General features: G+C 48.2%; 1 protein-coding gene across 1 annotated transcript in view; it reads right to left on the bottom strand.

Annotated features, from left to right (window-relative positions):
* Positions 1-9,038: 9,038 nt before the first annotated feature.
* The window catches only part of APC2 (APC regulator of WNT signaling pathway 2), a 46,964-nt gene continuing 33,622 nt past the window's right edge, over positions 9,039-22,380 (bottom strand). Inside the window, exons 11-15 of the mRNA XM_032224454.1 lie at positions 20,971-21,048; positions 18,277-18,393; positions 15,858-16,072; positions 9,627-14,742; positions 9,039-9,551 (exon numbers count right to left, since the gene is read on the bottom strand). Coding sequence (XP_032080345.1) covers positions 9,039-9,551; positions 9,627-14,742; positions 15,858-16,072; positions 18,277-18,393; positions 20,971-21,048 — 6,039 coding nt within the window. The remainder of the gene's footprint in view (positions 9,552-9,626; positions 14,743-15,857; positions 16,073-18,276; positions 18,394-20,970; positions 21,049-22,380) is intronic.

Genomic DNA, 22,380 nt, shown 5'->3' on the forward strand with positions numbered 1-22,380 from the left:
TCAGCGCCCCCCGGTGAACTCGCTGGGCCAGAATCGGGGCTCTCCAAAAGTCGGGGGGGGGGACTGTGTGGGTGGAGCGGCCGGCCTTGCAGGATCGGGTCCCGAGAGAGCCGACTGCCGCCCGATCCTCCTTTTCGGCGCTTCCGCGAGCCAACGGCAGGACAGGGAAGCTGCCGCGCCCTATTCAGCCCTCGCCGGAGTGGGGGAAACTTTGGGCGAAAGAGCCGGGAGGGGTGGGGGAGTCCGGGATCATCACCCCCTCCCCGAAGTACTCACCGTCCGGGTGGGAGTTGAAGACGGAGAGCCCCCCCGAGCTCCTCCGCACGGCGGAGCGAACTTTCTTCTCCCTGGCGGAGGTGCGCAGGTGAACCTTTCGCCCAGGTATGCGGTAGAGCCTGACTGCCGCCTCCAGTTTAACCCTTCCTGGTCCAACCGAGGAGGAGGGAGCGAGAAGGGCGCCCGCGGGTGGCACCTTTGCCCTTGGCTCCTCCTGGGCAGGGCGCCAGCAGCAGGTGAAAGCGCTCCTGGCTCTGCCGCGACTGCCATGATCATTATGACAGGTGCCATTATTATTATTATTATACTATTATTATTATTATTATTATTATTATTATTATTATTATTATTAATAATAATAATAATAATAATAAAGATAAAGTGGACAGTGAACAAACTTGGTTATGGTTAACAACAGGTACATTAAAGAAAGAAACAGAGTCACTAATCCTGGCTGCGCAAGAACAAGCTATCCGCACAAATGCTATTAAGGCCAAAATCGAAAAATCCTCTGATGATGCCAAATGCAGACTTTGCAAAGAAGCTGATGAAACTGTTGATCACATACTCAGCTGCTGTAAAAAAATCACGCAGACTGATTATAAATTGCGGCACAATTCAGTAGCACAAATGATCCATTGGAATTTGTGCAAAAATTATAATATTAAAACAGCAACAAACTGGTGGGAACATCAGCCTGAAAAAGTCACCGAAAATCAGATGGTCAAGATCTTGTGGGATTTCCGTATACAAACCGTCAAAATACTGGCGCATAATACACCTTTCTATTTTAGTTTCAGCAGTTTCCCAAAGATTTTGCGCTCTATTTGCTAGGCAATCCCAAACCTGCCTCCCCCCTCCCCCCACCTCTGGCTCCTTAAAGGCAAGTTTTTGGCGCATAATACACCAGACATCACACTGGTTGAGAAAAATAAGGTCACAATCATAGACATCGCAATACCAGGTGATAGCAGGGTCGCCGAGAAGGAACATGAAAAAAATCGCAAGATACCAGGACTTAAAAATCGAAATTCAACGACTATGGCACAAACCAGCAGTGGTAATTCCAGTGGTAATTGGCACACTGGGTGCTATTCCAAAAGCACTGGAATTACATTTAAAACAGTTAAAAATTGACAAAATCACCATCAGTCAAATGCAAAAAGCCGCACTGCTTGGATCTGCACGCATATTACGAAAATACGTTACGACGTCCTAGGCCCCTGGGTGGGGCCCGACTAGTAACCAATGCCAAATCCGTCAAAACAACTGGCCGCTGTGATACAATTGTATAATTATTATTATTATTATTGTACATGGGCGATCTACAGTTACATTCACAGTCTGGGATGGGTGGAAACTTAATGCAGGTAATCCTCGACTTACAACAGTTCGCTTAGTGATGGTTTGGCATTACAAAGGCACTGAAAAAAAGGGGCATGACCCTTTTTCACACTTATGACCATCGCAGCCTCCCTGTGGTCATGTGATCAGAATTTGGATATTTGACACCCGGCATGTATTGATGAGGGTTGCACTCACCTGGGATCATGTGATCCTCCTTTGTGATTTCCTGATAAGCAAACTCGATGGGGAAGCCAGATTCACTTAACAACGGTGTTACTAATTGAAACAGCTGCAGTGATTCGTTTAACAAGTGTAGCAGAAAAGTTGTAAAAGGGGGCGAACTCACTTAACAGATTTCTCATTTAGCGACATACATTTTGGTTGTAAATTGAGCACTACCTACTTGTAATTCAAATCCTAATCTAGGATCTAAGAATTATTGAAGTACCATCTAAGAATATGGTTAGTTTCAACCAGGATGGCCTCCCTTTGTATAGTGTTTCCCAACCTTGGCAACTTGAAGATGTCTGGACTTCAATTCCCAGAATTCCCCAGCCAGCAAATGCCAGCAAATGCTGCCTGGGGAATTCTGGGAGTTGAAGTCCGGACATCTTCAAGTTGCCAAGGTTGGGAAACGGTTTGATAAATTCAGAATTTCCAGATATCAAGTGAGTACTATTACAGGTACTTCTTGACTTACGACCACAATTGAGCTCAAAATTTCCGTTGCGAGTGAGACATTTGTTAAGTGAATTTTATCCCATTTCACGACTTTGGTCACAGTTGTTAAGTGAATCACGGGGGTTAGTCAAGTGGTTGTTAAGTGAATCTGGCTTCCCTATTGACTTTGCTGGTCAGAAGGTTGCAAAAAAAAAGGATCACGTGACCCCAGGACACTGCAACTGTCATAAATATGAACCAGTTGCCACGCGTCTGAATTTCGATCCCGTGACCATGGGGATGCGGCAAGGGTCGTAAGTGTGAAAAACGGTCGTAAGTCACTTTTTCCAGTGCTGTGGTGACTGAATGGTCACTAAATGAACTGTGGTAACTCAAGGACTACCTGCAGGGGTGAGATCCATTTACCTTTGCTAAGGGTTCGGTAGCAATCTGCGCATGTGCGTGTGTTCACTCACGCACTCACTTCGCTCACGTGCGCCCCCTCCGCAGCTTCACAGGACCTTCCGTGCATGCGCAGAGCATCAAAATGGTGCCCGGGCAGGTGGGCAGAGCCTGCTACCGAGCACGCCTGCAAAGGTAAGCGAACAGCAAGTGTGTGTGTGTGTATGTATGGAGGGGGATCTGCTGTCCTGCTTTCTAGCTAATATAATTCACACAGAACAGCTGATCGTTGGAAAAACTAGTTCGGCCGAACCGGTAGCATTTGTTTTACTAACGGTTTGGCGGAACAGCTGGCATCTCCACTACTGGTTCAAGCGAACCAATCCAAACTGGTAGCATTTCACCCCTAAACCTGTATGCCAGTTTACCAACTCTCAGGTGTTATGTATGTTCACTGCCTTGGGGTACTTATAAAAGTAATAAAAGCAAATTACATAATTTATGATGGAACTCCCTTGGGGCTTCTTGCCACCCAGATCTGAAGTCACGACATTTGAGCCTCCCCCATAGTCATGTGACTGCACTTCTGATGCTCGGCAATGCGTCCGTCCACCTTTATGGCACTTTGCCCTTCAGTTGCATGCCCGACTTTTGTTGAAACCTGGCACTTTGGCAAAGCCATGCCCATAGCCAACCATGGGTTCACTTTATGACTGTGCTGTTTAACTATTGCTGTACCTGCTTTATGACTGCTGTGCTTGCTTAATGACAGCTAAAAAAAAATCATGAAATTGGCCATCGTGACTTATGACCATAATGGGCAGGTTCCATTATGGTCATATGTTGAGGACTACCTGTAGAGAGTAAGATGGCCATTGGGGACTAGGGGAGAAGATGCCACCATAGGAACGCGGTGGCTCAGTGGCTAAGACGCTGAGCTTGTCGATCAGAAAGATTGGCAGTTTGGCGGTTCGAATCCATAGTGCCACGTAATGGAGTGAGCTCCCGTTACTTGTCCCAGCTTCTGCCAACGTAGCAGTTCGAAGGCATGTAAAAATGCAAGTAGAAAAATAGGAACCACCTTTGATGGGAAGGTAACAGCGTTCCGTGCGCCTTCGGCGTTTAGTCATGCTGGCCACATGACCACGGAGGCGTCTTCGGACAGCGCTGGCTCTTCGGCTTTGAAATGGAGATGAGCCCCCTAGAGTCGGGAAGGGGAACTTTTACCTTTATGCTACCATAGACTAGAAGTGGGAAGATCCCATTTTTAGTCCCGCCTCAACCACAGATGCTCATTCGCTGATACTGCGCTGGTCCTTCCCTCTTAGCCCAAGAGCCAATCAGGTTTCAAGGAGAAAGGTTAGGCTGGGAGACCTGCGTTCTAGTCCCGCTGCAGCTCGGAAACTCACTGACTGATTTCGGAGTAATCCAGTGGTGGGTTTCAAAAATTGTTTGAACCTACTCTGTGGGTGTGGCCTCCTTTGTGGGAGTGGCTTTCCGCTCATGTGACCGGATGGGAGTGGCTTGCCGCCCATGTGACCGGATATGAAGATGCGGACGACACTTGTCAGAACCACCTTAATTTACCTCACACCCAGCACTGGCATGCATAAGAATATGATGTAAACTTGTTTTTTAAAATGCATCTTTGGTTTGCGTTAAAACAACTTCAACACACGCAATGTTCTGATTGCACCACAAACGCAGTAGTCATCCTTACCTTTCACAGAGGAACTGAGTTTCATAAATATGAGCATGATAGTGTAGAATAATCATATCCAAGGACCAGTGGTGGGTTTCAAAAAAGTTTGGAACCTCTTCTGTAGGTGTGGCCTGCTTTCCGGGTCCACTGGTGGAACCTCTTCTAACCGGTTTGGTAGATTTGACGAACTGGTTCTACCGAATAGGTGCAAACTGGTAGGAACCCACCTCTGGAGTAATCCCTCCCTTTCAGCCAAACCTACCCCACAAAATTGTTGTTGTGGATAAAAGTAAGAGTAGGAAACACTATGTAAGCTGTCTTGTTTAGACAAGGTGAGTTACAAATGAGGTATCTTTGGTGCTGTCTGAGCTTAGTTGTTTTCTTGCAGACAACTCGTTACCCAACTGAGATAATCTCATCAGGGCTAGTTATAAATGTCATATGTAAAGTAATGAAATAAAGTGGTGGAAAACAGCGCCTTTCATTCTCTGAATCTATGTGTGCAGAGGAGGCAGAGCTGCAGGTTGCCCAATCACACTGTTGGAAGGGACCTAAAAGATCATCAAGTCCAACTCCCATGCTTACTACAGGATACACGACCTCCGTTTTTCTCAACTTTGGCAACTTTAAGATGGGTGGACTTCAACTCCCAGAATTCTGCAGCCAGCCATGCTGGGGAATCCTTCTTTCCTTCTTTGACCTTAAAATCTGATTAGTTGAAGTCACTGGCAATTTAAAAAAAATGCAGTTTGAGGTGGATTTTATGGTTTTATTGATTCAGAAGAAAAATCAATGGGACATTTCCCTTTGAATAGCACCTTTTCTTCAGGTGCTTTGGAGAATAGCTTGGCTCCCTCTTCTTTGTGGCAGCCCCTGAGATATTGGAAGACTGATATCATGTCTCCCCAAGTCCTTCTTTTCATTAAACATTAGACATACCCAGTTCCTGCAACCATTCTTCATATGTTTTAGCCTCCAGTCCCCTAATCCTCTTTGTTGCTCTTCTCTGCACTCTTTCTAGAGTCTCCACATCTTTTCTACATCATAGCAACCAAAACTGAATGCCGTATTCCAAGTGTGGCCTTACCAAGGCCTTATAAAGTGGTATTAACACTTCACGTGATCTTGATTCTATCCCTCTGTTTATGCAGCCTAGAACTGTGTTGGCTTTTTTGGCAGCTGCTGCACACGGCTGGCTCCTATTTAAATGTTTGTCCACTAGGTCTCCAACATCCCTCTCACAGTTACTACTGTTGAGCAAAGCACCACATATAGTATACCTGTGCATTTTGTTCTTCTTGCCTAAATGCAGAACCTTACTTTGTAGAACTGTAGATGGAAATGTAGAACCTTGCTTACACTGATTTGCAAATAGAAACATGTCTGACCACAAGTTACAGCTTTTTTTTTTTTTACGTCTGCCTCTTATCACCTCTCCCAAACATTTCCACCATCTTACACCTCCTTGAAAATCCCTCCAAACTCCTCCCAAAATCTGGATTTGCCTATAGAATGCAAAGGTGCTAAGATGCCATTATGTGTCTCTCCCCGTCGAAAAAACACCACCCAGCATCCACAGAAAGAGAGATTAGTCATTAGCAGATTAATTAATTAACGGCTGTAATTAGAGGCACAGCAAAGTATTACAGATGATGTATTCACAGTCCCAAGATTCCAATTCCTCCATCTAGGTCTGCCCTTCGTTCTTCTGGGATTTTTTTTCCCCTTTTTCGCCGATGTATAAATTTCTCCCACCAAATATTCCCTCTCAGATGCATAAAACGCCCCTCCGTCCTTCCTTCCTTCCCTCCCTCCCTCCTCCCACTTCCCACCCCCAATAAATAGCTGAGGATATCTGGATTTTAATCAAGGGGAGAGGGGGTGGCACCGATGCCCACATATTAAAACTAATAGTGCAATTCTCGACATGTCTGCTCAAAAATCAGCCTCTCGGCGTTCCCAAGAGATCTTCCTTCCAACAGCTGCACATCCAAATTGCAATCTAAAGCATGCAGCTGAGTTTTGAAGTTTTCCGTCTCTCTTTCAGTCTCTTTCTCTTCCTCCCTCCACAAAGCATTGTGGTTTATTACTTTAATGAACAGTTGCGGTTCAGGTTTTCCTCTAATGCCCAGAGGATTTTCTTTCAACAGACTCGGGGAAGAGAAGAGTTCCAGGTGGAGAGAAACTGGCAGTTAACGTAGGGGGATCCTGAGCACGCTTTGATGTGTGGACCTGGCCAGCCTTTGGATAATCCAGGGTGGATCCTTGGCGATGTGGATTCTCAAATTGGGTGGCTGGATCCAAAGACGGAGCGAAAGGGGGAAGCAGGTTTGGCAGAAGATGATCTAGAAATAGTCTCAACCTGAGATGGAAGCCTGTTGATGGACCCCTTCAAGAATGCCGTTTCGTGGTCTTCGTTACAGGTAAGTTCTCGAAAGTTACCTATTACAAAAGTTCGTTTAGCGACCGTTCAACGCTACAAAAAAGGGACGGATGACCATTTTCCCCCACTTGACAACTGATGCAGTATCCTCTATGGTCATGTGATCAAAATTCAACCGACTCCTATTGATGACGGTTGCAGTGTCCCGGGGTCACGCGATCCCCTTTTGCGACCTTCTGACAGTCAATGGGGAAGCAAGATTCATTTAACAACTGAGTCACTGACTTAACACAGCAGTGACCCACTTAACAACTGTGGCAAGGAAGGTTGTAAAATGGGGAGGGGGGGAACTCACTGAATATCCGGCTTACTTAGCAACAGAAATTTTGGGCTCAACGGTGGCCATAAGTCAAGAGCTACCTGTAGAGTCCTGTGCAACGTAAAAAAGGTGGGTGATTCTGAATGTTGGGCTAAACTAAACTGTCCTTAGATGAAGCAGGTGAATTTTGTATACTGCTGTATTCACATCTGCTCTTTTGGTCAGCTTCAGGTAGGCCTTTTGTCAATGATGGAGGAAGCCCCCACCCCAACTTCCAAAGCAGAGCGTCATTTCAAGGTTGGCTTGACTTTTCAAGGCAGATAATGGACGGTGATGGTGGATTTTGAGGACTGCAATCCTGAAGCCTGTCCTTCCAATACACGAGATATCCAGAAATGCCCTTCCAAATTTTTACAGGAAGTTCAATGCTAGGTGGTTGAAAAAAACTCGCCTTCAAATTTCTACTTCTTTGCACAAGGATGAAGGAAAAAAATGCTCCTTTATAGCAGTTGACCCCACTCAAATAATTCCGAAAGGTCAGTTTGTAACCCACTCCTGCCAAGGGCAAGAGCTGCTGGGGTTGGGGGTGGTCTCATATTTTTTTTGCAACCCTCCACTCATTCCAAAATGTCCCTTGCAAAGAAGGAAAGAAAAACGCAGGCCGTCCTCAACTTACAACCAATAGCAATAGCAGTTAGACTTCTATACCACTTCATAGGGCTTTCAGCCCTCTCTAAGCGGTTTACAGAGTCAGCATATTGCCCCCAACAACAATCCGGGTCCTCATTTTACTCACCTCGGAAGGATGGAAGGCTGAGTCAACCCTGAGCCGGTGAGATTTGAACAGCCGAACTGCAGAACTGCAGTCAGCTGAAGTAGCCTGCAGTGCTGCATTTAAGCACTGCACCACCTCGGCTCAGTCGTTTCTTTAACGACTGTTCAAAGTTACAACGGCACTGAAAAAGAGTGTCGTGCAACCGGTCCTTGTACTTAACAATCGTGGCACGACAAAACCGCGGTCCACTAAAGCACGCCCGATTAAAGCGCGTCGCTGACATCATCAGCAGCGCGACAACAACGACCGTGGAGAAAAAAGGGCGCTTTAAAAAGCGCTTTTAAAGCAAGCCAATTCACGTTAAGGTAAGGGTTAGGGTTAGGGTTAGGTTAAGCGTTAGGGTTAGGTCTAGGGTTAGGTTAAGGGTTAGCGTTAGGTTTAGTGTTAGGTTAAGGGTTAGGTTTAGGGTTAGGTTAAGGTTTAGGGTTAGGTTTGGGGGGGTTAGGTTAGGTTTACGCGTTAATTTTAGCTTTACCGCTCACAGCGTGCTTTTTTCGTCGCACTGTGATGACGTCAGGTACGCGGTTTCGTCAAGCGCGCTTTAGTCGACCGCGGTTTTGTGGTGGAACCCTTAACAATTTGTGGCTGCATCCCCCCCCCCCCTGTGGTCATGTGATCAGAATTTGAATGCTTGGCAGCCCAGGCTCTGATCATCCTTTGCAACCTTCCCAGCTAGATCCCGACAAGCCAAGTCAATGGGGGAAGCCAGGTTTGCTTAAGAACCATGAGATTCACTTCACAATTTCAGTCATTTTTTTTAACCGGGGCAAAAAAAAAAAAGGCATAAAGTCAGGTGCAACTAACTTAACAACCGCTTTGCTTAGCAACGGAAAATCTGGCCCCAGTTGTGGTTGTAAGTCGAGGATCTACCTGTGCGTTTTGTTCCTGTGTGTAGTCTTTTGTATGTCTCACAAGAAGCGAGTCTTGTGTGCATAAGAAACGCTCGTACAGCCTTCCTTGTTTGGTTAAGAATGGGGGTCGTTGCGGGTAAAACGACAAATGTAACTTCTTAAAAAATGAATACATCCAAGCTTGGTTTTTTGTTTTATATGTATATATCTTGGTGGCTAGCTAGGAACATTCCAGTACTTTGTCAGTCCAAGCTGGAAGGCTGTCAAACTTGTGTTTTCTCCACCTGCTTCTCTTTGACTGTGGGCTCCACCATTGGGCTGGGGGTGTAATTAAACGGGGTCACCCGAGCAGCCCGGCTTGGGGAGCTGTGCCTGCTGGAAGGGAAATTCCCAAGAGAGCTGACTGACCCTTCGTGAGTAAAGGAGATGGACGCGGTGGTGGCCTTCGCGAGAGCAAAGCCGTCTCCTTCGTAGCTGTCAGGTGGGATCTGGACGGCCTTCTGGCTCTCCAGCGTAGGGGAGGTGCTGGAATTAGTCTTTGTGGTGGAGAAGTCTTCCGTCTGCACAACCGCATCACTCGTCTTCGGCTGGAGGACTCCGGGCGTCTGATCGCTCTCTTCTTCCCGCCAAGCGCTAACCAGGGGCAACGCCGTTGAAGGAAGGGTGCTCTTCAGAATGTGGGGTATGTCCTCGTCACGGATCCTCTTCCAGGTCCCTTTCACCATTGCCGGCTGCTGCGGTGGCTGTGGCTGCGGTGGCTGCTGCGGTGGCTGTGGCTGTGGTGCTGGCTGCTGCAGCTGTGGTTGTTGTTGTGGCCGCTGACGCTGTTGATTTTCAGTGCCTTTTTCTGCAGGAGGGATCACCGGTAGTTTTGAGACCTCCTCGTTCTTCTTCCTCCCACTTGAGGGCTCAGGGCTGTCCGATGGAGTAGAAGCAGGGCTGGCGGCCCTCTTGATGATGTTGATTTGAGGAGAGGACGAATAACGCTTGAAAGGCTCGGGAGGAACGTTGTTGGACTTGAGAGGAAGTCGGGAGGGGCTTTCTGAGCTCGTCCTGCGGGGTGGCCTTGTGGGGACCCCTGCAGAGGGGCTCTGGCTGAGAAGGGGCGTGCGGGAAATGACAGGACGTTGGCTGGACCCAGTTGGCTTGTCCACTTTGAGATCATCGCACCTGGAAGAGCAGAGGAAAACGGTCGGCAGGCCAAGGCGGCCTCTCCGTGGCGAGGCACCCTGAGAGAGTGAAGACAAAGGCTCGGAAGATGAGACCTCGGAGCGTTGCCTCATGCGAAGACTCGGGGACTCCTTGATGAACGTCAGCTGCCGTAGGAAGCCTGACTGGTGGGAGTCACTGCTGAGGGATCTCGCTGAGGACATGCGCATCAAATTAAGGCGGTTGGCCTGGAGAATACCTTTCCCGTTGACCTTAGCCCTTAGCTCGCTGCTGCAATTTCCTCCTCGTTCCTCCAGTGTAGGCATGGTGTTCCTCATCGGAAGCGTCTTCTTAACGGGCTTCTGCATGAAAGGGATGCGGACAGGCGATTTCTGGGTCTTGTGTTGCTTAGACACAGGGGACTTCTGGATCGGTTTGGGGGCAGGGCCAACGGGTGTGGTGCTGCCACTGGTCTTTCCAGCTTCACGTGACGGCGTCTGTCTGCCGGGTTGCTGCAATGGTGATGTGAGTTTCTTTGGGTTGGGTTGGGACGGCGTGGACGTTCTGGAGGATCCGGACGACGGTGCTCTGTTCATCCTGGCGGGCGGAGTTGCACTTCTTTTGGGCAACATCAATTCCACCATTTCTGAGATCTTCCCAGGCCGGTGAAGACTCCTGGATCTCGGTTGGTTGAGATTCAGAGTTTTCTCGGGAATTTCCTGCTTAGTGGGCCCTCCCGTTTTCTTTGGGGTGGACCTGGAACTCTGCACTGGGGATTCCTTGGCCGCATCAGGCATGTAGATCACCGTCCTGCCTCGGAAGACGACGGGGATGTTGCTCAGTGGTTTCTGCTGGCCTACGTTTTTCTCCGTCTTATTCCTGCTGCCGGCCCCTCTCGTTTCATTCAGATTCTTGCCATGTTGGAAAGATTTGGGGAGGTTTTTCTTCTCCACACCACCAGTGGGGCCTTTCCTGCCCCGGGTCTTGTCTCTTCTGTCCAAACTCAGCTGTAAAGCAGAACTTGCCGAAAGGCCAGACATAAAAGACAAAATGGAGTCCGATTCCGAGGACGTCTCCTTGCCGAAGGAAGAAGTAGCTTGGTGCAGCCAAGTAACAATGGAGTTAGCCCCTTCCTGGATGGCTTTCCAGTCAACGCTATCCAGATCTGAACCTTTTTCAGAAGCGATTTCATCAGGAAAGCCCTCGGGCTTCCATTCCTTAGACTTGAGACCCTTCTGCTCCTTCTCCGCGTTCCTCCTTTTGGCTGAATGGCGTCTCCTCTTGGGCCCGCTTGAGCCGAGGCCCTTCTGCAGGAGGTCATTGTCTGAATTGTAACTGAGGGAACTGGCGGAGCTGTCCCTCCCTTTGGACATGGCGGCTCTCGTCCCCTGCCGACGGTTCATGGTCAGTTGGCGGTTAGCTCTGATCTTGGACATCTGCATCCTTTCTCCAGTCCCATAGAGTTCGAGATCGCTCAGGGAACTTAGGGAGGAACTGAGAGAGTAACATGGTGGCGTCTCGTCTGCAATCAGGTTGCTGCGGAGATGGGGCGCCATCTTGTTTTTAGCATGAAACTGCTGACTGGAATTTAGCTCAGGTTCTTTCTTAGCCCAGCATTCTTTGTTTTGACCTTTGCCAGCCAGGTTGGGCTTTCTTTTGGGTGAGTTCTTCATGCCTAACTCCACTAGGTCATCGGAGTCATTCTCATAGAAGCAGTAGACAGCCTCTTCGGTTGGTGTGGTGTGGCAGAAGGATGGGAAGGCCCCGTCACTGTCATGGCTGCTGTTCTCCTGAGGCTCCTCCTTCTTCTTGGAACGGTTGCCCTCAGAACTTGCCCTCGGGCTACCTTGCCTCAAGAAAGTCAATTCTAGGTTCCTGAGGGGAATGTTTCCTCTCCTGGACTCGGCCGATTGGGCCCGGGTTGCACGGAGTGGGCTGGTGTGATTCGATCCAGTTTTATACTTAGAAGAGGAGGCCATTTTGGTTGGTGTGGAATGACTGGAAGTGATTCTTCCAATCCGGCAGCTGCTTTGTTCAAGCTGGCGGATCTCCCTCTGGAGCCCCCCCATCGGAACCCCCGTTACTTCCTTTCGTTTTCCAGAGCAATGCCGGGAATCCCCCTCGTCTTTCATAGGGTACTGAAGGGTCTCATCGCTCAACGAAGCAGCGCTGGAGAAGTTGACGGGGGTTCCTTCTGCTGAGTCCGTGAAGGAATCCTCGTTGCCCAGGTAGTCCTTGTTGGGTCTGGTGACCGTGGCCCACCTATGCTTGGGGATGCTCAAGTGGGAATTGGCAGGAACCAACATGTAGACTGGAAGCTGCATTGACTTCTTTGACTGAGGGTTTAGGACTTGGCCCGGGAGGCCCGAGACAAGGGATGTCCTGATCTTCCGGAAACGGGGCGGCATGGCCGAATTGATGCACTCCCTCAGAATTTCAATATCCTCATCAGAGGTCAACTCAAGGCACTCCAGTTTCCTTTGGCCCTCGATGGCCCGTTCGTCGTCTCTCTTCTCATGCGTCATGAAGTTCAATCCGCTCCTTTCTGGGAATGGCGGGATGAGTTTCAACTCAACGTCCTTCTGGATGTAATGTTCGTGGAGGGGCAATGCGCTCAAGCTGGAGGCGCATGAGAAGTTCTCATTGGGTTTCTCCACCGTGAAGTAGACCATGGAGTCGAGGTCTTGGGGCATCTGGAAACGCTCCTTAAAATCCGTGATGTCCATAAATTTCTTGACATTGTTCTCCCACTGGATGTTGAACGGGCTGGCTTCCTTCTCTGGCTGGCTGTTGAGTTCAAACAGAGGTGTTTTGCTGCGGCTTGGAGGCATTGTTTGCCCAGGGCTATCCGGGAGCTCACTTGGACTGACTGTACCGCTAATCATCTCACTGCAGGGTTCACTCTGGATCGAGCTGGCGATGGACGGGCTCTCAAAACTGCCCAGAGAACTGACCGAACTGCAGCGACTCATCACCAAAGGAGTCTCCTGGATGTAGTTTTCAGATGAGCTGGAAGGGGTCAGGTCGTCGTGGCGAGACGGTGACGCTCCTCTAAGAAACATTTTCTCTTTGTTCGGGAAGGGGATAGCGATGGGTTGGGAAGATGAGTTGAGGGGCTCCACCTCCTGCTTTGCCTTCTTCTCTTGATTGTTCTTCTGAGCTTCCTCCACTTCTTCCACCTCGATGATCTCCAGAGAGGAATCCGTGTCCATCTCGTTCTCACTGTGGCTCTGCCCGTCGGCGGAGGAGATAGAAGACAGGGAACTGCATCGGGAGAAGCAAATGGGCATCTCTTCCATCGAGTATTTCTGCAGCCGTTCTTGTTTTGCTGGTTCTGCTGCGGTCAGTTTCTCTGGAACCTTGTTCAGGTGATCTGTGGTTTTCATGGACAAACTGGGATAGTAAGAGCTGGTTCCCAAGACCCCCGTCGTCCCAGATGCTATGGCGTTGTTCTCTAGGAAGGGCACATGCTGATAGGATGGGGAGAGTTTGATCGTGTGGACTTTGGGATCAGGATCTAGCTGTCTGCCTCCCTCTTTCTTCTTGCATTCAGTTTCCTTCTCAGCAACATCAGGGTTGGGTGGAAGCCTGTGTGTCACCTTGGCTTTTTCAAGCAGTGTCTCCTTTTCTGGTTTCTCCACCATCACGTTGGATTCTGGCTGTTTCTTCTCGGGCAGTTCCATCTTTTCTGGCCTATTCAACAAGATGTTCTTCAAGTCAAGACGGCTGGGCCGTTTCTGATACCGGTGTAGTTCATCTTTAAAGTCCAAGAAGGTGGTCCGGGTACATGGCCTCATGTGTTCCTTCGGGCAGTAGCCGTCACTGGTGCTTCCGCTGTTGAGGCTGTCATTGGATAAGCTCGTGTAAGCGTTCTTCAGCCTCAGGAGGGTGTGAGCCCGGCTCAGACTTTCACGTTTCATAATCCCGCTTGTGTCCGAGAGTCGGCACGGAGAGCAAGACTGGGCACGGGCCTCATGGACTTCATCCAGGCCATATTGCCAGTCAAGGCAGTGGTCTTCAGAGCTGAGGCTGAAGCTGTCGTCAGAGGAGGTATGGAGAGTGGTTATGTCTTCCACCAACTTATCTATCTTGGCCACGGTCGTCGTGATCTTGTTGGCCAATTTCTCAGCCACTACGGAGACATCGTTGTCCTGGGACACGAGCAGCGGGGAGGCCTTCTTGGCTTCTGTGGACTTCCCACTGGGATCTTTCTCCAGTTCCGGGCCTCTTTTTTGGGAAACTGTTCTTGACAAAGTTTGACTTTGGAGGAAGGATGAATTTAGGAACATGGAGAGAACCGACACATTTCCGTTCTCCGTACTGCTGGAGACGTTGGGCACCTCATCGTCATCAAAACAACCCGAATCAGACGCGTAGTCCTTGACCAAGCTATCCATGTGACGCATGGGTTTCTTGGCGACGCTCTGCTTCTTCATCGTCTGCTTCTCCATGGTGTCAAAAGTTTCAGCCAAGTGCTGGGCATCCAGTTCGGCCTCCAAGGCCTTCTGTTTGCGCATATACAGGGAGGGCATGCAAGAACCTGGCGAGATGACCATGGCATCTTTATACTTGAGCGGCCGGTTGGCAAGGAGGTTGCGGAGGGCTGCGGTGCTGCCCATGGCGATCATCTTGTGCTTGGAGTGGACGAGATTCCGGAGCATGCTGACCGCCCCCAGGTCCCACAGGAGTTCTTGGTCTTTGGGGCTGCGGGCAGAGAGGTTCCAGAGGGTGCCACAGGCGTTGCTGACGATGGTCAGGCTGTGGGACTTGAGGTGCTGGAGGAGAGTTTGAAGGCAGTTATGATCCCTCAGAGTTTGCCTAAGGAAAGAGTAGATTGAGGGTAAGATAAAATCAGGGCAGATCCACATAAAAAGAAGAAAAAGAGAAAAGAAAATTTAGAAAGAGGAGAATAGCAGAATGATATGATCCAGTAGAAAGAAATATTGTTAACAGGGTGAAAACACTCTTATGTTTTAATTAGAATGTGTGGGAATTATATTAAGAACCTTAAAGTAGTAAATAATTATGTTATGTTGATGATATAAAACTTGAAATTTGAAACTTGAAGATTCATATCGTTAATGGAAAATAGATGGGGGAGGGGAAAGATCAATTGTTTAATTTTGAAAGAGAAATTATATTGTTTGTACATGTTAAAAACTAGAAGTTGGAAAACAGAAGAAAAGTAACACGGCTAAAATTGGAAATATAATGAAAAATGAATTATGTCTTTTGGTGTGGATGTTAAAGGGGGAATTCAGACAGCACCCTGTTCACAAAAGAATTTTTATTGTGTAACAAAAATAAATAATTAAAAAAAAAATCAATGCAGATCCCAGAGGAAAACAAAGAAGGCGTAGCTATCACTGACAAGTCCCAGCTCAGTGATGGCTAACATTTTTGTTGCTGGGTGCCAAAAATGCGAGTGTGCGCATGCACGCATGCCAGAACCCATAATGCAAAGCGCATGCCCCCACATGCACAACCCCCCATGCTCCGCCCCCATGCGCCTGCAAGCTGAGGGGGGGCTGAGAAGGCTGTTTCCGCCCTCCCCAGGCTCCGGAAGTTTTCCTGAAGCCTGGGAAGGGCGAATACAGCCTCCCACTGGCCCTGTGAAAGGCCGAAAATCAGCTGGCTGGCGTGCGCATGCACACAGGAGCTGACGGCTCGCGTGCCGGCAGATATGACTCCGTCTGCCACAGGTGGTAGAAGTGCCATTGGTTCGCCATCACGGTTCTAGCTTGTTCTTTGAGTACCAAATGAATGGTGAGTGCAGGGACAAAAATGTTCACATCGAAGTGCATTGAGAACCAAATTCGATGAGTTTCAAAGCAATTGAGTACCAAGGTACCATTGTACTGATGGGGGAAGGAAGATGATTCTGGCTGCAAAGGTTAGCTACCAGAGTGAGGAGGAAAACAGAGATTACTAACCGGTAGTCTTCTCTGGTAGCAATGAGGCTGGAGACGTTCCTTAGGATCCCACCTCCACTTTCAATGATGGCGAGAGAGTTACTCTGGCACTTGTAGGTGAGGGTGCTCACTAGGAAGCCAAGCGCTCCTTCCACCATACAGATGGCGGTTTTATTCTCAGTGCTGTGAGCTGAGAGATTCCACAAGGCACTGAGGACGCTCTTCAGGGTGGATTCCTAGTGTAGGGGGGAAAGACCAAAAAAATAATTTAAAAAAGGTTCTCTTCCAAGAAAATTGGAAGGTGATTGATAATTCCCAAGTGCCAACACTGAGCAACGTAGCCTGCTTGGGGTGAAGCAGGTTGTGATCCAGCCGCCCAGCCACCTGTATTGCTAAAACAGGGGTGTCAAACTCAAGGCCCGCAGGCCAGATCCGACCTGCGGGATGCTTACCGTATTTTTCGGACTATAAGATGCACCGGAGTATAGGATGCACCATGATTTTGAAGAGGTAAATTTTTTTTTAAAGGTTTGCACTCTGCAGGCCTCCAAACCCTCTGCACATCTTTTGCAAAAAATCCTTTTGCAAAAAAAAATGAGTGGTGGTGGTGGTGGTGGCATGCAGAGGGTTTGGGAGGCTTGTAGAGTGCTCCTGGGGCCTGGGGGGGGCGCAAAAATGAGCAAAAAATGGCCCGTTTTTCACAAAATGGGCCATTTTTGGCAAAAAAAGGGGGTATGTAGAGGGTTTGGGAGACTTTTAGAGTGCTCCTGGAGGCGGGGGGGGGGGCAAAAATTCACAGTTTTTCACAAAAATTCACCGTTTTGGGCAAGAAAAGGGGGCATGCAGAGGGTTTGGGAGACTTATAGAGTGCTCCTGGGGGCTGGGCGGGGGGGAATGGTCCTTTTTTACTCATTTTTGCCCTCCCCAGTCCACAGGAGCACTCTATAAGTCTCCCAAACCTCTACAAGCCCATTTTTGCAAAGGGGTGGGGTTTCGGTAAGCCAAAAATGTTGTATTCAGTGTATAAGACGCACCCAGATTTTCACCCTCTTTTTTGGAGGAAAAAGGTGCGTCTTATACTCCGAAAAATTTGGTAGATCTGGCGCACAGGGCCGCCCTCGAAACAGCAAAGGACTGGCCCATGGTACTTCTGCAAGTGAAAAGAGAGCTCAGGTGGCCTTCCCGAGGTCCGTTTTTGCTGGCAGAGTACTCGGGCCACCACAGGCACCCCCGATACAACTGGTCATGCCCCCTGCCCCCTTGAGGTGAAACCTGACCCTGATGCGGCCCTCAATGAAATCAAGTTTGACACCCCTGGGCTAAAGCAGTTGCAAAAGATGATTTTGACACTCACAACATGTGGAAACAACACTGTTCCCCTCCCCCCAATGTGTCAAAGAAGTTTGCCTTGCCTCTTGGAAAAAAACTACCCAGATTTGACCAGCCCCATGTGATATGGACCACACTGAACCGAAATCGCACTGGCCATGGTAGATACCCCGATGCCCTCTATAAGTGGGGCACAATACCATCACCGAATTGTGACTGTGGAGCTGAAAAACAAACTATCCAACACATAGTGGCTATGTGTCAAAACAAAACCAATAATGGAGATTTTCGCTGAATTCTTGGCTACGACCAATGAGGTAAAATATATATATATTTGCATATACGTTTGTAATCTCCGTGTGAAGATTTCAGATTGTATATTCTATGTTTCGTATTTTACTGTTCCTTTTTACTGAAACGTAATGTGAACATGCCTTACAATAAATAAGCATCAATCAATCAATCCTAATGTAGGCAACAAAACAGAGTTAAGGTTATTTTCGAAGCCTACTCATTCCAAGACCGTCAGAATGTTCATGAACTGGAATAGGACATAGCCACAGGTCAGCCATTGGGGACTGGCTGGAATAGGACATGGTAACAAGGTCAGCCAATGTGTAAGCGTGGCAACTGGGTCAGCCAATGGGAACTATTTGATGACTGAGAGCCATGCCAAATGGCTTGGAGCCTGGGTGTGGCTTATCTATGTAGCTCTGAGTCTGTGCAAGAGAACTAATCTAGTCTGGTCTTGTCTGCATTAAACTCTGAATGGAAATTCAACTGATCTCTCAACTGCCTGTGTTTCGCCTATAACTACTAACCACGTTGGAGAATCCACTATTGGTATTGTACATTTACTTATGTGTTATTATGTGTATAAAGAAGTTCATGAATCCTACTGAATCAGTTATCTGTGTTTGCTTTCCGGGTGTGATTTCTGACAAAGACAGGCCCAGATTTGACTCTTGATGGGTTGGAGGTCCATCTAGGCTTGTGGCTCCTGCTTGTAGGAGCTATGGCCAGGAGGGCTATTGCCCATTTTGTGCGTCCATCAGGGATGACGTTACTTTAGCTTTAGAGTTGGCTGTTGATTCTACCTCTTCTATCTTACCTTGCTGGCCCGTAAGGCACACTGCATCAGCGCTGAGACACTGCCCACTTCTCGCAAGACTTTCTTGCTGTTCATATCAGCTCGCCATGAGAGATTGCGTAGGATGCTGGATACCACCTAAGAAAAAAAAGAGTGGGCAATTAATTTTCCTAAGGGGTCACAAGAAAAACTAGAACTGTTGTGGCGGACCAAACCTAATAGGTGTTGTGGCCCGCCAGCAGACAGTGGAGCTGGCAGCAGAGTCGGACAGTGAGGAGGTTGGGGAAGAACATGGGCCATTCCTGGAGGCTGGGAAAGGCTCGGATGAGGGCTCTGCATCGGAGACAGAGATGGGGCCAGGGCCGTCTGGCTGTTCTCAGCTGCCTTCGGAGCTAGACAGCAGTGAGGCAGAGGAACAGCTGAAGCCTGTTCCCAGTGTGCGCATGCGCAGAGCTGCCAGAAGAAAAGAACAGCTCAGCAATCAGGGTCGACTTGGGAGTAAAGCCACAGGTGGACGGTGAATGGCCCCTCCCATAGGAAATAAAAGAAGAGTGAAAGGGGAGTGGGATTTTGCAGGAAACAATTTGTTCATTCGTTTGTTTGTTTCAGGAGTGTGAAGATCTGTCCGTGAATCTCAGAGACTCTGTGCCCAGTCTTTCCTTGCACAGCACCTCATTTGGAAAATATTTACATGGCAGCTTTCCAAGATAGATAAGGTCTTTGGTCATAACTTCATCTTTGGAAGACTGTTTACCAGGCCTTTGCTGAATGTGAATGAGAGGGATTCACATTCGTTTAATAAAAGGGGTTTTGTCGGGACCAAGAATCTGCGTTGTATTTTTTGGGGAAGCCTAGGTCAGAACAACAGGGCTGTGAAGGTGTGTCGATATGCAGGCACGCAAATATGTCCCCAAGATGCTTTTTCGAGAGGCAACTAGGCTTTCTTTGAAGATTTTTTGCTTCTCATCCAAGGAAAACCAAAAGAAAGTCCAGTTGTCCCTTGAAAAAGCACCTTTGGGACAACCATAACCTGGATGATTGAGAATCTCCATAGACATACACGCAAATAGGTAAATGGAAAAATAAAAAAAAGCAGTCGCCTTCAAAATAAAAGAAATCCACGCGGGCTGGACCAAAGGGCCAGATGTGGCCTGGGGAGGAGAGGGGCATGAAATGCCCGCATGGCTGGCTGGGGAATGCTGGGAATTGAAGTCCCACACATCTTAAAGTTGCCAAAGTTGAAAAACATTGAATTCGAAGCCGATTTTGCACCAATTCCTCACTTACAGCTCAACTAACTTCATGGTTATGTGATGTGGGAAGTTAGTATCCATCCCTCTCCTAGAAGAATGAAATAGTCTAGGAAATATTAAGAAGGCAGAAATATTACGTTTCCCTGGATGAGAAAAGGAGAAACATGTTTTAAATACAAAGCAGTTTCCTGCAGCTCCCTGCACCCCACTTTCAGCTCCAGAGTGATGGGATGAAGACATGGCCCTCAGGACATGATAGGATTAGCCCTCTACCCATCTCACCACATGGCCCCTGGGAAGATTACATCACCCAGCAAGACTCAACCAAGCCTGGGACTTAGGAGAGCCTACAGAGTTGCCCCTGCATGGCCCCATGGGAGTCTGGCAGCCAATCAGAATACAAGCTCAAATTCAAAAGCCCAGAGAGGGTATAAAACCCAGGCACTCTCAGCATCTCTCCCTCTTTTTTCCCCTTCACCCAACATCTTCAAGGCATGTGATCCTTTCCACCATTAAAACCATCTTTCCAAGGGTAAAGGGGAGGAAGGGGAAGGAGAGAAGGGAAAGGAGAGGAGGAAGGAAGGAAGGAAGGAGAGAAGAAAGAGAAGAAAGGGGGGTAGGAAGGAGGGAGGGAAGCAAGGAGCGAAGGAAGGTGGGAAAGAAGGAGAGAAGGAGAGAAGAAAGGAGGGAAGGAAGGAGGGAAGGAAGGAGAGAAGAAAGGAGGGAAGGAAGGAGGGAATGTAGGAGAGAAGGAAGGGGGGAAGGAAGGGGGAAAGGAAGGAGAGAAGGAGAGAAGAAAGGAGGGAAGGAAGGAGGGAAGGAAGGAGAGAAGAAAGGAGGGAAGGAAGGAGGGAATGTAGGAGAGAAGGAAGGGGGGAAGGAAGGGGGAAAGGAAGGAGAGAAGGAGAGAAGAAAGGAGAGAAGGAGGGAAGGAAGGAGGGAAGGAAGGAGGGAAGGGGGAAGGAGGGAGGGAAGGAAGGAGGGAAGGAAGGAGAGTAGGAGAGAAGAAACGAGGGAAGGAAAGAGGGAGGGAGGGAAGAAGAAGTAGGACCGTTGTAAGATAAGATGGATCTAAAAAAAAACAAAAAAACCCCCATCTTTCCAAGCAACTTCCATGAATCCGGTGTCTTTTTCCCCACTTGGAACTGAACCCAGATGGACATTTCTTCCAACGGTGAAGAGGGAGGAGTTGGCACTGCCTTGGGCTCCTAAATAAAAGGTGAGCTTTCAATCTAATAAATAACATTTAACATTTTTCTGGGCAAGGAGCGTTTCAGAATGAAAGCTACCTTCAGCAGCTATTTTCCCTAATGGGCCAGATAGAGAATCTGAGGTCAATGTCAAAGCAGCTTTGAGGTGCCTTCTTTAGGTGCTCAGAGAAGGAGACATCTCGGCCCTGGACCTGCTGGAGAAGGGCGGGTAGGGTGCAGATTCAGTGACCATCCAGTGTGGCCCAACATACCTGGTGCAATTCCTCACTGTCAGATGCTAATTGGTCCACAATAGCCTGCATACACCTTTGCCGCGAGCATAACGTTGCCTAAACAGCAAGAAAAGAGTAAGGAATAGCAATGAGGGATGGATGCTTTTTTTTTAGGATTGATTTTATGTTCCTCTGAAGAAGTTACAGAGTCACAAGCCCAGTGCGGTTGTAACTTTGAACAGGCAGGCAAGGTTGAATGGTTTTTAAGTGAGGACTACCTGTAACAAAATACCTCGACTTAACAAGTTTGTTTTGTGACCGTTCAAATTTACAATGCCACTGAAAAATGTGACATATGACCAGGGGTGGCATTCACTTACCTTCCCTACCGGTTTGGAAATTGAGCACGGGCGTGAGCACTCAGACTCCCACGCATGTGCTTTGCCTAAAAAAAAGGGCCTAAATGGGATGCCGTAGAGTCAGGGCAGGTGGGTGGAGCTATCCGCGATTTCCGCTACCGGTTTGAGTGAACGGGTCTTGTTAGGAATATAATTCTAACGGTTGGGTTGGCAATATATAAATCATGTAACAATGCTGTACCTGTTTCTTTAAATCATACTGTAAAATGTGATTGGTTGCTGTTTTCCTCAATCGGCCATAAGAGGGAGCCAGAATGACTGTTAGCTCTCTGTTTCATTAGATGCTGGGCTGATCTGATCTGAGTGTTTTTGGAAGCTGGCTGTGAGAAAGTGCCGTGAACTATTGTAAGTTTTGCAACTGCTAGCAAACCTTGAGTACCACACTGATTATATGTTACTGGACTATGTTATTTGGATTATCCCTTAACTGAAAGACATTGATGACTGACTGTCTTATCCATGTATGACTTGGACTGTTTGATGGACTCTGATACCTCTATTTCCACAAAAGTAAAAGCCTATTTAAACTGCAGTGTCTCTGTATGCTGGTTTGTGTGTTCTCCAACACAACTCTCACAACGCTTCTCTGAACGCACTCGCTCTCCCAACGGGGAGCTTACCTAACAGGTCTGAACTCGTAGAATACCACCTCTGCGTAGGACCATTTTTCAAAGTTACAGCCTCTTCAGCTTCCCCAGGAACATGTGATCAGAATTTAGATGCTTGGTAACGGGTTCATACTTCGTGACCGTTGCTGCGTCCCAAGGTCACAGGATCCTCTTTTGCGACCTTCTGACAAGCAAAGTCAATGGGGGATCCAGATTCCCTTAACAATCATATTGCTAAGCAAAATGCAATGATTCCTTTAACAACGGTGGCAAGAAAAGTGGTAAAATGAAGCAAACTCACTTAACAAGCGTCTCACTTAGCGACATAAACTTTTGGCTCAATTGTGGCCGTACCTCGAGGACTACATGTAACAGGAGTTCTCCCTGAAAGCGGGCTACTGCATTTTAAAAACAACAGGGTA

The sequence above is a fragment of the Thamnophis elegans genome, chromosome 1 (genome assembly GCF_009769535.1).
Source record: "Thamnophis elegans isolate rThaEle1 chromosome 1, rThaEle1.pri, whole genome shotgun sequence".
Classification (NCBI taxonomy): Eukaryota; Metazoa; Chordata; class Lepidosauria; order Squamata; family Colubridae; genus Thamnophis; species Thamnophis elegans.